The 14,124-nt window shown below is 43.7% G+C and overlaps 1 protein-coding gene across 1 annotated transcript in view; it reads right to left on the reverse strand.

Annotated features, from left to right (window-relative positions):
- LOC134746932 (uncharacterized) overlaps positions 1-14,124 on the reverse strand; it is a 56,200-nt gene that overhangs the window by 7,782 nt on the left and 34,294 nt on the right. The window contains exons 3-9 of the mRNA XM_063681503.1: positions 11,866-12,041; positions 10,020-10,969; positions 6,844-7,087; positions 5,936-6,333; positions 1,736-5,717; positions 1,072-1,223; positions 295-584 (exon numbers count right to left, since the gene is read on the reverse strand). Of these exons, the coding sequence (XP_063537573.1) occupies positions 295-584; positions 1,072-1,223; positions 1,736-5,717; positions 5,936-6,333; positions 6,844-7,087; positions 10,020-10,969; positions 11,866-12,041 (6,192 nt within the window). The remainder of the gene's footprint in view (positions 1-294; positions 585-1,071; positions 1,224-1,735; positions 5,718-5,935; positions 6,334-6,843; positions 7,088-10,019; positions 10,970-11,865; positions 12,042-14,124) is intronic.

Raw genomic sequence — 14,124 nt, forward strand, 5'->3', positions numbered from 1 at the left:
TTTTATATATCATATCAATATATTTCACATTCATTTTGTGTCAATGCCAATGTACGGAATATCTTTGTAAAAACCCGATCACGGGAGGCAATAGAAAGGTTTGTCGTATCTCGCGTAGTAAATTCCTAAAGTTTGAAACATTTGAAATTTACAAGCGCAACTTTTACAAGAAGCAGTGTTTTTCAATCGCAGTATTGGACTGGTATGACACAGTAACACCATCTGTCGGGTGCTGTGACACGATATAGGCAATGAAAGCGAACAGAAGAGACGCCAGGTACACAGGTACAGTACCTGCTGGTGGTGGTGTTGCGACGCCTCGGCCATCTGCTGCAGCGTGGCGAGCGAGCAGGAGGGCGCCCACCCCCCTCCGTGGTACTGCTGTTGTTGCTGGAAGGAGAGGTAGCCGCCCTGGTAGCGTACCTGCTGGTGGTGGTGTTGCGGCGCCTCGGCCATCTGCTGCAGCTTGGCGAGCGAGCAGGAGGGCGCCCACCCCCCTCCGTGGTACTGCTGTTGTTGTTGGAAAGAGAGGTAGCCCCCCTGGTAGCCGGCGCTGGCGCCGCCAGCAGCCGCTCCGCCGCCGGCTGGAAATATACCAGGATCAATATTGATGTAATTGTCACACTAGTCGATTTTGTGGTTTTTAGAGGTGCGCTTGTAAAAATGGTGTCAGTGAGGGTGTGGGTGTCCCTTATTTTGCCTTTTCAGAAATTACTCTTTAAATAGGTTTCTACTATCACAGAACACTGAAAATAATTTTCAGGTCATTTTGCTGTAACCCGTTCTCCTAACCGACTTCTTGTCAAAGTGTTTCGGGGTAGTATGTATGTAGTGAAAAAGTATGAGAATGAATATGAGTAGTGTAGAGGGTATGTGTTGTTAATTTTCAAAATCGCAAAATATAGGAAGACTAATTTCAATTTGTCTCTCGACGCGACTTATTAATTAACGCAAAGATTGGAGATTGAGTAAATACAATTCAGGTTGAAGGCAATATGTATTGGGTATTGTATTGTATTGTATTGTATTGTATTGTATTGTATTGTATTGTGTAGATGGTATTACTATTACCGTGTGGCTGATGAGCCGGGGGGGTGGTGCGGTGGCGGGCGGGGGGCGTGGCGGCGCCGCGCATGGCGGGCTCGCTCTTGGCGCCGCTGCTCGCGCCCGCGCCTGCGCCCGCGCCCGCGCCTGCGCCTGCGCCGCTACTCGCGCCAGTGTTTCTATCAAATAAAACCAAGATTTACCCATCGAAATTTTAATAGAAATTTTGTACAGGGCGCTAAAAAACTGCAAGGATTCAAAGCGGCAGTGCAATATTAACAAATGAATATCTCATGTTTAACTCATCGGAGCATGAAAAAAATCCCAAGGACAAAAAATAATATTGGTCATTTATACATGGGGAAGGGTCGTATCTCGTATATTAAATTCGCGTATTATTAACTTCACGAAATAACGAATAATCATATCAATATAAAGCTTTGCAAATAAGAAAAACCCATATATGTAATTAAAATGACTTTAGCCCCGCGTACTTCTACAAGTACAAATTTAATTCAAGTTTGAACTCGTTCTCTTATCGAAAAAAAAGAAAACCAAAATCACAAAAGTTTCCCTGGGTCTTACAATAATAATAATAATTTTGTAACCAAAAGCGTGTTTTTAAACCTCTAATTCATATCTTGTGTCAAAACTTCAGAAAAATATCCCACGAAAAATGAAACCAACTCACCTATTCCTGTTATTGATCTTCTGCTGTTTCGGCGGCTGATTGGGCTGCGTCATGATCGAAGGTATGTGTATCGCCGAGTGCGGATACTGCGGCGACGGCGTCGCGTGCATGTAACACGGAGACGCCAGATCCGATCCGATACTTGAAGGCGACTCCAAGCCTAGCTGCGATACGTCGAGTTCACAAGAAGGATACTGCACTGAATGTACAGAATTGCTGGTCGAGTCTGGCGTGTATACGCCCATAGATTGCAAAGCCGGACTGACCGCTTCACACATCTCTTCCTTGCTCTCTTTAGGCGATTCCTCCTTCTTTTGTCTACTTTTCTTTTCTATTTCCTTCTCTTGGCTGCATGGACCGTTGTTGAAAGGAGTTTTACAGCCAGGGGAGGTTAGCACTTGAGGACTTTGCTGTCGGTATTCGGCGCAGCTGGTGGCTTCCTGCTGTTTGACTTGACGGTGCATCATTTGTTTCATTTGCGCTTCGTTTTGCGCCTGAGATTTCTTCGGCTCGCACTGTGTTTGGCAAGCTGTTGTCGTTTTGGATTGCTTGGATGGTTTACAGTCGTTCTTCTGCGAGCATTCGGACGCTTTTGAAGTCGGTGCTTTAGTTTCTTTGAAATGCGGAAGGCCCGTAGTGGCGTAGATGCCGGATGAAATCGCTCCATAAGCGATGTTATGGAAATCTTTCTGATCATATTTCGGGTGGAGCTTTTGGGGCGATTTCTGCATCTGTTCAAGATGAGGTAGGTTGAAACCCTGGAATTTGTCCAGGTAGTTTTTTTCGCTGTTTTTCATATCGAGAAATCTGTTGTGGTCCCATGTGCCTTGTGCCAGGCGTGCGGGGTCCCAGGGTGGCCATTGGTACTGAGCATGAGATGTGTGGTAGTTTGGGATTTGGTTCATGGGATAGTCTTTTGGGACGAGATCGTTGTCATAGCGCAGCTTGGGTAGCATTTTGTTTAAATCATTTTGGTCGGGTTTTAAGGCGAGTTGCGTCGTGCAAGTTTTGTCATGTTTGACTGTGTTGTTTTTTGAGTCACATTTAGCGGTGTTAGTTTTCTCTTTCTTAAAAAAATCTTGCTTCTTCGGGGCTTCGTTGGTCGGTTTTGTTTCCGGCTTGCTCGTGACGGGGCCAGCGTTGGTGTTGATGACGGTTATAGGGACCGACGTCTCCGGCTTTCGGGCGTTAGCATTTTGCTCTGGAAAAAACACGACTTTGGGCTCAGGTGTGCTTCTTGGGGTGTCATTCTTGCTTTTCTTTTCCGGTTTTTCCAATTTGTTGTGAGCTGAATTCACTCTTACATCTCGGAGTTTGCTTTTCTCCCTTGGTTTTAAGTCCTTATCCTGTGAGCTACATTGGACGATATTCATGGAGCCTCCAAGAGAATTCTGGATAACATTGCTGTTCGCAAAATTAGGGTCCATTTCAGAGCCCAAGTTTACAGCGGCATTGGCGCTTTGGCATCTAGGTAAAAAATTGATGTCTGTAACATTGGGTACTTTGGGTATCACTGGGTTGATGACGGGGGATGTAATGGGATGAGGCACTTCTAGTTTGGTCGGTTTGCTTATCACAGGCGAATCAGACATGCTGTTAATTCTGTTAGCTTCACTGGTCTTCATCACTTTGTCTGTCTGAACAGCTTGAGACTCCTTGCTGACGCTGGCTCTATGGTTGAGGTAGGAGTGCTGCGCCGTATTAATTTGTTGTATCGTCATGGAGTTGCTCACCGTATTCTGGTAGTTGATCATATTTGGTTCTATTACATTTCTCGTAATGACCAACTCGTCTTTTCTTGGATTAACCAAGTCATTTCTAAAAGTAGTTTCGCTTTCTTTGCTAACAACGCAATTTTGAGATTTATTCCTATCTGGCAGATCTGTATAGGAGTCGAGTTTAGGCATCTCGGGTAATTTCATATTACTCATGTCTCTTTGAGGGTGCACATTCTGATTAATCGAGTCAGGTTTAGTTGGAGACTTTTTCTCTGGACTTTTAAGCTCGTCCATAGCCTGATGTTGTATCACTGTTTCCTTTCTTACTTCACACTTTTTCTGTTCACATTCAGAATTTACTTTTTCTGGTGTCCTTTTTTGTTTTGGTGACTCGTTGATAACAGATTTATCATTCAGTTTTGGTGGCGTATGGGGCGATGGGCCATTATCGGACTCTCCTTCAACTACTATAGTTTCTATCTGATGTATTTTAGGGACAATAAGATCTACTGGTGGTCTACTTGGATTCACTTCCTCTTGAATCTTGTGGTCTAGCACTATGTGAGCGTTCTCCGTGGACACAACGGGTATAACCTTAGAGGGGCTTTCATTTTCTTCAACCTCTTTAGGTTTGTTTTCATTGTTAGTTTGCGCCGGCACCGTGTTGTTGGGTTTAGGAGAAGGTAGCGGACAACTTTGGCTATTATTGTCATCTGATTCTGATATGATTATAGTCTCTTTGTCGTCCAGCGAAGGTTTGGTTGGAGACTTGATTTCGCCGTTTTTCGCTTCTGTCTGCTCATCTGCTTTTTGCGACTGCGACTCCGGTTTTGATTCTGTGGCGTTGACAGTGGGTGATTCTACGTCTTCACTGGCTTGGTCCCTTTTCTCACTGTCTGCAGTGGAGGTTTCTTTGATGACTTGTTCTTTCTCAGCTATAGATTTTGGTGAATCCATGTGTATGCTGTCAAGTTCCATGTCACTGGTGTGATGATCAGTGCTGTTCTCTTCTAATTGCTGAGGACTGGCGGGTTTGCTGGATACACTTCTTTTATCTTCTACCTCTTCCACGTCCATTTCATCATCAGCCTCCCCAGAAGAGTCCTCAGAGCTGTCTGAATTTTTGCTTTTCTCCTTTGCTTTTTCCACATCCTGACTCTTAGGGGAATTATGGTTTTGAACAGGCGATTTGGGCTTTTCTTCCTCCATGGAATCGTCGTCAGTTTTGAAGTTTGTTTCCTCATCCATTTTCGCTTTCTTGGCGTCAGGGGAATCAGTTCTGACTTTATTAGCTTTGGTGACCTTTTGTCGCTTCTTAGGGCGACCACGCCAGGGATGTTTTCGCTTCGCTTTCGCTTTGACACTGGCTGTTGCGGCGACTGAGGTGTCAAGGGTATCTTCTTGGCTATCCTGGCTATCTGAGGCGTATGTCTCTTTTTCTTTAACACTCTGTCTCCTGCTTCTAGGTGTCGGAGTAGGGTTGGAGTCTTCGTTGAGCTCATTCTGTGCGACTCTGGAGGACCGTCTCGTAACACTTTTACTTCTTTGTTGCCGCGGAGTCGTCTCCTCTGGTTTTTTATCATCCTCAGTTAGGTTGGATTCGGATAGCTTTCTGTTTACATCCCGTTTTCTCTTTCTACCGCCCTCCTGAGCAAGCGTGGGAGTAGTCTGGTAAGTCGTTTCACTGTACTTGAGAGGTCTCGTCCGCCGTCGCCCAGATGACGTGACCTCAACAGGTTCAGGGGTCTTCTCCTTTTCAATTTTGTTCTTCAACTTGGTCTCCGCTTTGGTGACTGGTGTTTCAGGTTCTGTCGCCGTGTCCTCACTCTCAGTTTTCATTTCCTCGTCGTTCTCAGTGTCCTGGTCGGCGGAGCCTTCGTCGGGTGATCTGAAGGGGTTGATGGTGGGGGCCAAAAGGGGCGTCCACCTGAGGCATTCGGGGTCGATTTCCAATCGCGGTCTACTTCTTAATTTTTTCACGTGACTATCGACCTTGTTCCAGTCTATGCAGAGTCCTAGTTTCATCGAGTCATTGTTGGGTAGGTATCTGACGAAACCGAGCAGTTGGTAGGTGGCGGCTATGTCGTTCATGTGCATGCCCGTTGTATGCGCGATGTCCTCGAGTGTGAACGGTTTGTCTTTGTGATCGTGGAGGAACTCGAGTATGACCGACTTCCAGTAAGCGTGATACGACACTCGGCCGAGGTCAGATAGAGGTTTTTCTGGTGTTCCGGGTTGACCTTCCTCTTTTGATAATAAATAACCTGAAACAAAAATTACATTTATATAATTTAATCCCAAATAACGCAATAGGGTACTTCCCAACAATTTAAAATCGATACGCGGGATGAAATAACATAATTTGAAGTTGTAGATATAATTTTAAGATCCTTTTTGCGACTAATAAGATAATTTATTTTGATTACAAGAAAGTACCCTATTAAAAATAAAAGAAATATGTAATAAAGATTCCACCACTCACTAAAATGGATGAGAAACCGCCCGTAACCCTGCCTCTGGTACTGCGGCATAGTCATAATGCACGACACATTGTACTTCTGCTGACAATGCTTCTCTTTCGAAAAATATCCGACCAGGTGACATCCTTTATTATCATTTTTCGTTAACACGTAGAATAGGAACGGTTCAACATCGTAGTAGAGCGTTTTGTGGTCGAGGAAGAGTTTGGCGAGGAGGCAGAGGTTCTGGCAGTAGATTTTGTTGGCGTTTCCGTCCACTTCGAAGACGGAAATGTCGCCGCAGCGGTAGATCTCGGTGGCGGGCGGATGCCGCCACAGGCACTTGTCGAGGTGGCGCATGAGCACGGCCCGACTTTTGGCGTATTTAAGGCAGAACTCGCACAGAAATAGCTTGGGTAGCCTGGAAGAGACAAATTTGAAAATTAACACCCTATGGGTTTTAGAATGGGTCATTTTACGGAATTTTTTTAAGAGATTTTGATGAGAGCAATGCAGTGTTTATTTATGGTGTGGCCAGAAGTACAAAGGACTTTCATAAGCTTCCATCACGACTTCAGAAATAACATTAGTCGCTTCTTCTTCTCGTGTCGATGGTTTCGGACTGTGCGGGACCAGAAGGTAGCGACATTTATCGCCCTGTCATTAAAATAAACACACAGTAACAAGTTGTCAACATTTTAAATGTCAATTCCTTATATTCGTACTTAGAATCTTATTTTTTTTTAATGATCGCTTACGAAAATGCTCTGTTGACCACAGAAGCAGAGTACATCAACTCGAAAACCAAATCAACTCTGAAAAGTCAGAACAGTACAAAAGTGCTCGTCGCTAGGCTTAATTGAATAAAGAATATTTAGAATTGAATTACAGATGAGTTATTGTGGTTTGAGGAGGTATGAAAGGTAGTAACCTGGCATATTCCTGCGGGAAGGGGCTGGAGTACCACGTGTCGATCTCCCACTGGCCGAACTCGATGGCGGAGGGGCACCGCGGGGCGGGCGCGGGGGCGGGCGCGAGGGCGGGGGCGAGGGCGAGGGCGGGGGCGGGGGTGGCCGCTAGCGCCGGCTCGGCCCCCAGCGCCCCCGAGGCCGCTAGCGCTGCGCTGAACAACGACGCGTCGCCTACGGTCACACCCGGGGGGAGCTTCTTGCTTTCTGTAGGGAAATGGTGTTAACAAATTGTGGCGGGTATGAAAGGTAAAAATAGTGGCCCGGTGGAAATTTAGAATTCCTAAATTTCAGGAACGACGAGATCCGTGTGTTTGAGTTATTTATGTAAGCTAGTTGACTGAATATGGTTAACAGATAAAATTCTAACTACACAAATTAACGAATGTTTCTTTAAAAAAGGTGGCGTATATCACGCCCAATGTCGAGAGCTTTTTGATAATGCATACGACCTCGACATTTAAAATCATCGATACGGTTTATGTACTAACTTCAGTCAACTAACAATAAACATATGTAGTCAGAAAACGAAACCTGTAACTGAATATTTAAAATTGCATCAAGTTACGTACCAGGGCGTTTTCTAAAATAAATATTGAAAAACAGATTCTTTCAAATCTGGTCACTCTGTTAACAATTTTGTGTGTGAACAATTTTTTCACTTGTATGTGCGTTGGAACATACAATGTTTATAAAAATTTTCGGGACATTTTTATCATCAGAATCGAATATGCTAGTGATTCTGAGTTGAAAGAACCCAAAATCACCATGATCTGTGTGAATCAGGTTTTCAATATTTATTTTAGAAAACACCCACCAAAATAGAATTTAATTATTTATAATAGTATTTTTACACATCTCGTTTTCTTGCTAGAAATACAAAGGGATATAATATGTTTAATATGAGGACATGGACATGCTTACGAGTAACCTCTGTTTAATATATTACATTTGTGGGACCTTTTCCACTACAGCTGTGCAGTTAGTTGCCCATTAAATATTTCTTAGATTTTACACGGTTGCCTACTACGAATCAAACATTACCAAACATTAATGTACAACCCATACAAAGTACATTGTGCATATGTGAACAGAGCCATCAGACTTTATACATTTTCAAATATATTTGTAACACATAAAAATGATTATCCTCTAGCGTCCCACCGGCCTAATACTTACGTACAATGAATTTTAAATCATTATTAAATTTAATGCTTTGTTTTATCTCGTTCGATTTCAAAATAAAACAAATTAAATTCTCGAATTTAAACTGTTGTGAGACATAATAACATTAAATAATTTCACGGTTTAGACTCACTTGTTTTAGTCACTCGCGCGACATGTTTCGGAGAGCCTAGCTCTCCTTTCTCAAGCACTAATAGTGCGAGCAGCGTTCACGACGACCGTTACTACGATTATTAGTGCTATAGAAAGGAGACCTAAGGTCCGTTTTTTATTCCGCAGACTAAAATGACATCATGTGTAAGACATGACATTTCTTAGTACCACATGAAATGTCATTTTAGTCTACGGAATAAAAAAACAGAATATAGGCTCTTCGAAACATGTCGCGCGAGTGACTAAAACAAGTGAGTCTAAACCGTGAAATTATTTAATGTTTAAATTCAATTCTGTTTTGTAGTGTGACTTAGTATTTTTTTCTTGTGTGATGGGCTGCTAGAGATTAACTTAGTAATCTTGATGGATCTGATCACTAGAGGACAAAACATGAAATAAAAGGAGAAATCCAAATTACACTATATTACAAAACAAAGCGAAAAATAGAAACTGTAAATTAAAAGATTAATCAGAATTAATAGGAAATCAAAGGGAACTCAATCACCACTGTAAAATGATTAGTACATGTGAAATGATAAAAATAAAAATTTTGACGCGAGACAAAAGCTATGGGAACTATCATCTGCGTCACAAACATAATAAAAATCGGACACCACATGACTCGCATCACTTGTATCTTGCGTCAAACATAACCGTAACACGTAAAGCCGTACATTCACGCATGTACGCGAGCGAAAGTGCATGTGTGGTCGCCTAAACCCGACAAGTCACCGGCGCCACCGTCGCTTCGAGCAGAGAATGAGCCAATGAGAGAACACGAGCACCACGGCCACCAATCAGAGGACGATCCACCACGAGACACTTTCACCCGCAGCACGGAGCCGGCCCGAGGCGACGCCCGCCGTCTGTCGTCCGTCCTCCGTCGTCCGTCGTCTGCCGTCTGCCGTGCCGGACTGCCGGTGCCGCGCCGACCGACGCCGACGAACTTAAGCGGTATATCCGTAGGTCGTCCAAATCGACAAGTCAGCGCCTAGCTCCGAGTATCCAAACTTCATCACGGGGAAGAAATCTTTTCAGTCCCAAATCTTGTGCGGTGTCGATTTTGACGCTCATGTCGATATACAGCTTAATTCGATAGCGACAAGATCTTCGGGTATAAGAAACGGCCAATCATTTACATGTCAATCGGTGATATCCACTTCGATCACTTGAGAAGATCACACGGATGAATCGTTGAAATTGTCTTATGAGATCCCATAAGAGAAATATATGGATGCCGCTCAATATAAATTTGTCCATGTGATAGAAAGTTGTCTTATAAGATTTCATAAGAGAAAGTACAATAATCATCCCATGCGTTTTCTGAGGATCTCTTTGGATATACAAGAAATATCAGCTTTTGTTTGAAGACAGCGTTTAAGTGGTTTCAGGCTCGACACGTAAATGAGTGCAGTATCGTATAAGGGGGTTTTCAGAAAGAAGTGTCACATTTAATTTTCTTCGAAAAACTTTTGGATTGTTTCGACTCAAGAATTACGAGTACTACTGATTGAAGAAATAGAAGTATTTCCAGTATTTTACTTTTAAGATAGGTGTCAGTTTTGTGACGATCCATACAAAATGTACTCATGCGAAAATGCGTATTTTTTTCGGATATTTTTTTTTTATTCGATAGTCCTCGTGATTCTGAATAGAATTCAGCCAAAAGTTGATATTTTTTCAAAAAAAAGTAAGTGGTACACTTGTTTCTGAAAATTCCCATGGCGGCAGGACGTGAGGGCGTGACAGTGGGCGGGACGACAGGGTGGGCGTCTCCCCCGGGGTCCGGCGGGCGCCTTACCCGTCTGATTGCTGGCCGGGGCTCGGTCCGCGTCCTCCGCGAGCGCGCGGTACAGCTTCTCGCTGTCCCCGTCCGCGTGCCGCTTGGACGCCGCCAGGCGCACTAGCGACGAGGCCGACAGTTTACTGTTGCACTCCTCTTTCGGTATTATGTCATCCGGGGGCGCGCTCGGGCTGCGCTCGCGTTTTAACGTCTCTAGGTGCTTGCGGAAGGTACTGCGGGTCTCCTTTAAGACCTGTCGCTCGGTCTCTCTGGTTTCCGTTAGGGATTCGCGTCGGACGGATTTTTCTCTCCGAGGTCGCCCGCGATGCCTCGACTGGGATCTAGATTCCGTCCGTACCGAGTAAAATTCCGACAGGCCGTCGAATAAGGTAGTCAGAAGTCGCTCGCCGCATCTGCTGCGGCGCCGAGCTATCCTTCTCGGCTCCGGCTTCTGTTTTCTAGGCGATTCCGAGCGTCGCTTCGACTCTACAGGTTTCTCCTCGATCTGCCGCTGCTTCTGCGCTTCGGCGGCGAAACCCCAGGCGCCTTTGCAGGAATCGCTGGCGAGCCGCTCGAAGATGGTCGGCGGGTGGACGGGAGATCGAGGGGGCGGGGAGAAGAGTTCTCGAGGGGGGGACGGGGGCGAGGACGAGTCGGAGTCGGTCGACGGTTGACGCCTTCTCCGGCGCTCCAGGCGCAGTTCCAACCGTTGGACTCTAGTGACCCTGACCCCGTCGAACCTCGCCCGGTCCCAGCCCTCCCAGTCGCTGGAGGAGTCCCGCCGCCGGCGCTTGACGAGGTTGAAGGCGCTGAATCTGAAAAACTTTTGTTTCTCCTTGGACATTCTCTGGTCGAGCGGCGCGGGGGGGTCATTACCGTCGGAGGGCTCGGAGTCCGAGGCCGCGCGGCGCGGCGTGCGCGCCTTCTTCGTCCGCGGCGTCTTCGCACCCGCACCCGCACCACCCGACCTGCACACAACATTTGCATATTTTAATATATTATTATTTTAATCAAAGTTGCATTGGTGTCGTTAGTCAAATTAAGAGGCAGTTTAAGTGGTGACTTGAAAATTGATATTTTACAGGAAGCCCTAATTTGATGACGATAATAAAAAAAAATAACATGCCGAGGAGCAAAAAAAAACATGAAACAGTCGTAGTTAAAATCTTTATTGGGTTAGAAGTCACACGATGAGACCAGGCCTTCTTCACTCGCTCAAGGCCACGCGCTATATGCCTACCGCTCGGCGTATCGTCGATGATACAACCGACAGAGGGCCGTCGAACGCCCGCCTGAGCGCTCGCACCGCACGTTTCCCGCGCCTACGCTTCGAAATGCCGAAACCACGTAATTAATGTAATTATTGTGCAGTAGATGGGTGTAAAAGTCAAAAATCAAAGGAAAATTTGTCGTCTTTTCATTTCCGAGAGACGAAGAAAGGTGAGTAGTGTTTTAAATCTATCTTTATGAATTTTGTCACCATTTATTTCTTTGAACATAAGTAGGTAAATCGTAAATTAAGGAGTTTTTTGAGTCAGGTTGTTTTTATATTTGATTGACTAATAAAAAATATGGTTTATTCGCAACATTCGTTTTATTACAATAATAACATAAGTAACAGTACAACCCTAGCGCATTCTTTACGATGACGCGTTGGCACGTGACTCGCACGGCGAGCAAGGCAGTCTCGACTCTTTGTGCGCGTACTTATGGTACATTTCTTCTCGTCCTGAGCAGCAGGTATTATTATTAAGATTTTGTAGGCTATTATAGCGTAGGTATTTTCGCTTTAGTATGGGAATGATGTATCTGTTACGTAGTAACTATTTATTAATCTGTGATGAGACGACGACTTGGTACTCACCGCTTTGGAGTAGCGGGCATGTCCTTACAGACGGCGCAGCGCCACGGCGGCGGCGCGCAGTGCGCGTGCGCGTAGCGGGGCGCGGCGCCCGGGCACGAGGAGCAGCGCGCCGCCCAGCCGCCCGCGCTGCCGCACACGGAGCACCACGCACACTCGCCGCACGACCAGCGCAGCGCCTGCGAGGAGAACAGATATATAGGACAGGGTTGCCAAAATGTGCAATTCTCAACCAAAAGGGTACTTATTGTCGCTTGTCAATAAGGTACTATTTCCATAAAGATTGAATTTGAAATCAACCTTTACGACCACCGACAACCTTTTCGTTGAAAACGTCACTTATATCCAAACTAAATATGGTGCTTTCATTGGTATCATAAAAAATCCAAAGATCCTCCTGACGACCTTGTATCAAAAATTGCCAATGTCAGTTTACATTTCAATCAATCAATTTAATTTAATTTAGACATAAATATCCATAAGATTGTTAGTAATTACACATTTACAAGACTTAACAAATCAAATCTTTGTCAAATTGACAAATTCAAAGCTTGATTGCGGCCTATGTAAGGTGTGGTTAACATAACTTAACAAATCAAATCTTTGTCAAATTGACAAAGTCAAAGCTTTGGGACGTGTGGGACGATGTTCGTCTGGAGGCTACGATGTATTGTGTACCAGTGTACCACAACATGGTTGAGATCTATTCTTAGACTAAATATTATAAAGATTATAAAACACGTAATCAAACCGACCTAAAACCACCAAAACCAAGCCCAGACTAGAAGGACGTATCAACTTTGCAGTAGTAGCAGTCTCACTTTCGTAGTAGACAACCGAGTGACTACGGTGTCATAATACTCCACTAAAACATTAATCAATTCAAAATAAAAAAATAACACTTCCAATGTGTTAAGGTTAGCGCTGTTCATAACTATTCCAAATTTCAAATCGATAGCTTCAGTAGTTCTCGAGATATTTAGCAATGTGACAGACAGACAGACGGACAGAGTCGCACCATGCATAAGGGTTCCTTTTGTACCTTTTTGGTACGGAACCCTAAAAAGAGTAGTAGAAAATTAAAACGACCGGATCCAGTCGTAGGACCAACATTTTGGTAGGTTCAAAACGAATCGAACGCCTTCATTTGACGTTCATAAGCGCATTGTTATGCCCTTATGAATTCTTGAATAATAATAAATATAATCTTTAATAGTAAACGAATTCGTTTACGAGTAGTAAACGAATGCTCTACAAGCACCTGCTAGATACTGCTAGTGGGACCCCCCCCCCCTCCCCCTACCCCGCACATGCAAATATATATTTATGTATATTATATGATAAATTTGTATATGTATTTATATTGTTTATTTATGTACTTTATAAAGGTATTATAGTATATAAATATTACTAGTTTGTATATTGGCGTTAGTATTAGAATTTATATTTAGAATATTTTTTTTCGCATCGCACTGCACCCACCTTAACAATTTCTGTTTGGCCCAGTGGTCGACTGGTAGAGAATGCCTCAAGGCATTAAGTCCGCCTTTTGTACTTGTTCTTGTGCAATAAAGTTTAAAATAAATAAATAAATAAATAAATAAATAAATAAATAGTGATAGTGATATTAATTGATGGTTTAATAGTGATTATTTCTAATAGGAAATCTGCTGTTTCTGCTACTAAAGCTATTGATAGGTCATAACTCATAAGTTAGAACTAGTTTTAAACCAGGCAATCTTAGTCAATTAATCCGATCGACAAAATTAGACAAGGCTATCGTTGGAATAAATTATCGATTAATTTATTCGCAAAACGAGACGATTCGTGAATGAAACGAAATATAATTTCATTGGAATTTGCAAATCACGTTGTCTAACCGGTTGTAAGTTTTAGTCGTTAGTCGTTATATGAATTATGAATAAGCCATTTCATTCTTATTATTATGTCGTCACGTGAATTGGGTTTGGAATTCCCAGAAGCAAAGTTATCATCGTTTGATAGTTTCATTTTTGATACAAAGTTTCTCGGTATGTGTATTTTTTACATAAACTTGCATAATGTGTAATTTTTATTGGATGAACATTTTATTGCATGCGTTGTTTTATTGTACAGTCGCCATCAGATATATCGGAGCGGCCGTGGTGCTCACAAATATCTGAACACGCCTCTATTGTCAAGGCGCTAGAGTGCGTGCTCAGATATTTGTGAGCACCTCGGCCGCTCCGATGTATCTGATAGCGACTGTACAATCAACACTAC

This window comes from Cydia strobilella, chromosome 13, assembly GCF_947568885.1.
Source record: "Cydia strobilella chromosome 13, ilCydStro3.1, whole genome shotgun sequence".
Taxonomy (NCBI): domain Eukaryota; kingdom Metazoa; phylum Arthropoda; class Insecta; order Lepidoptera; family Tortricidae; genus Cydia; species Cydia strobilella.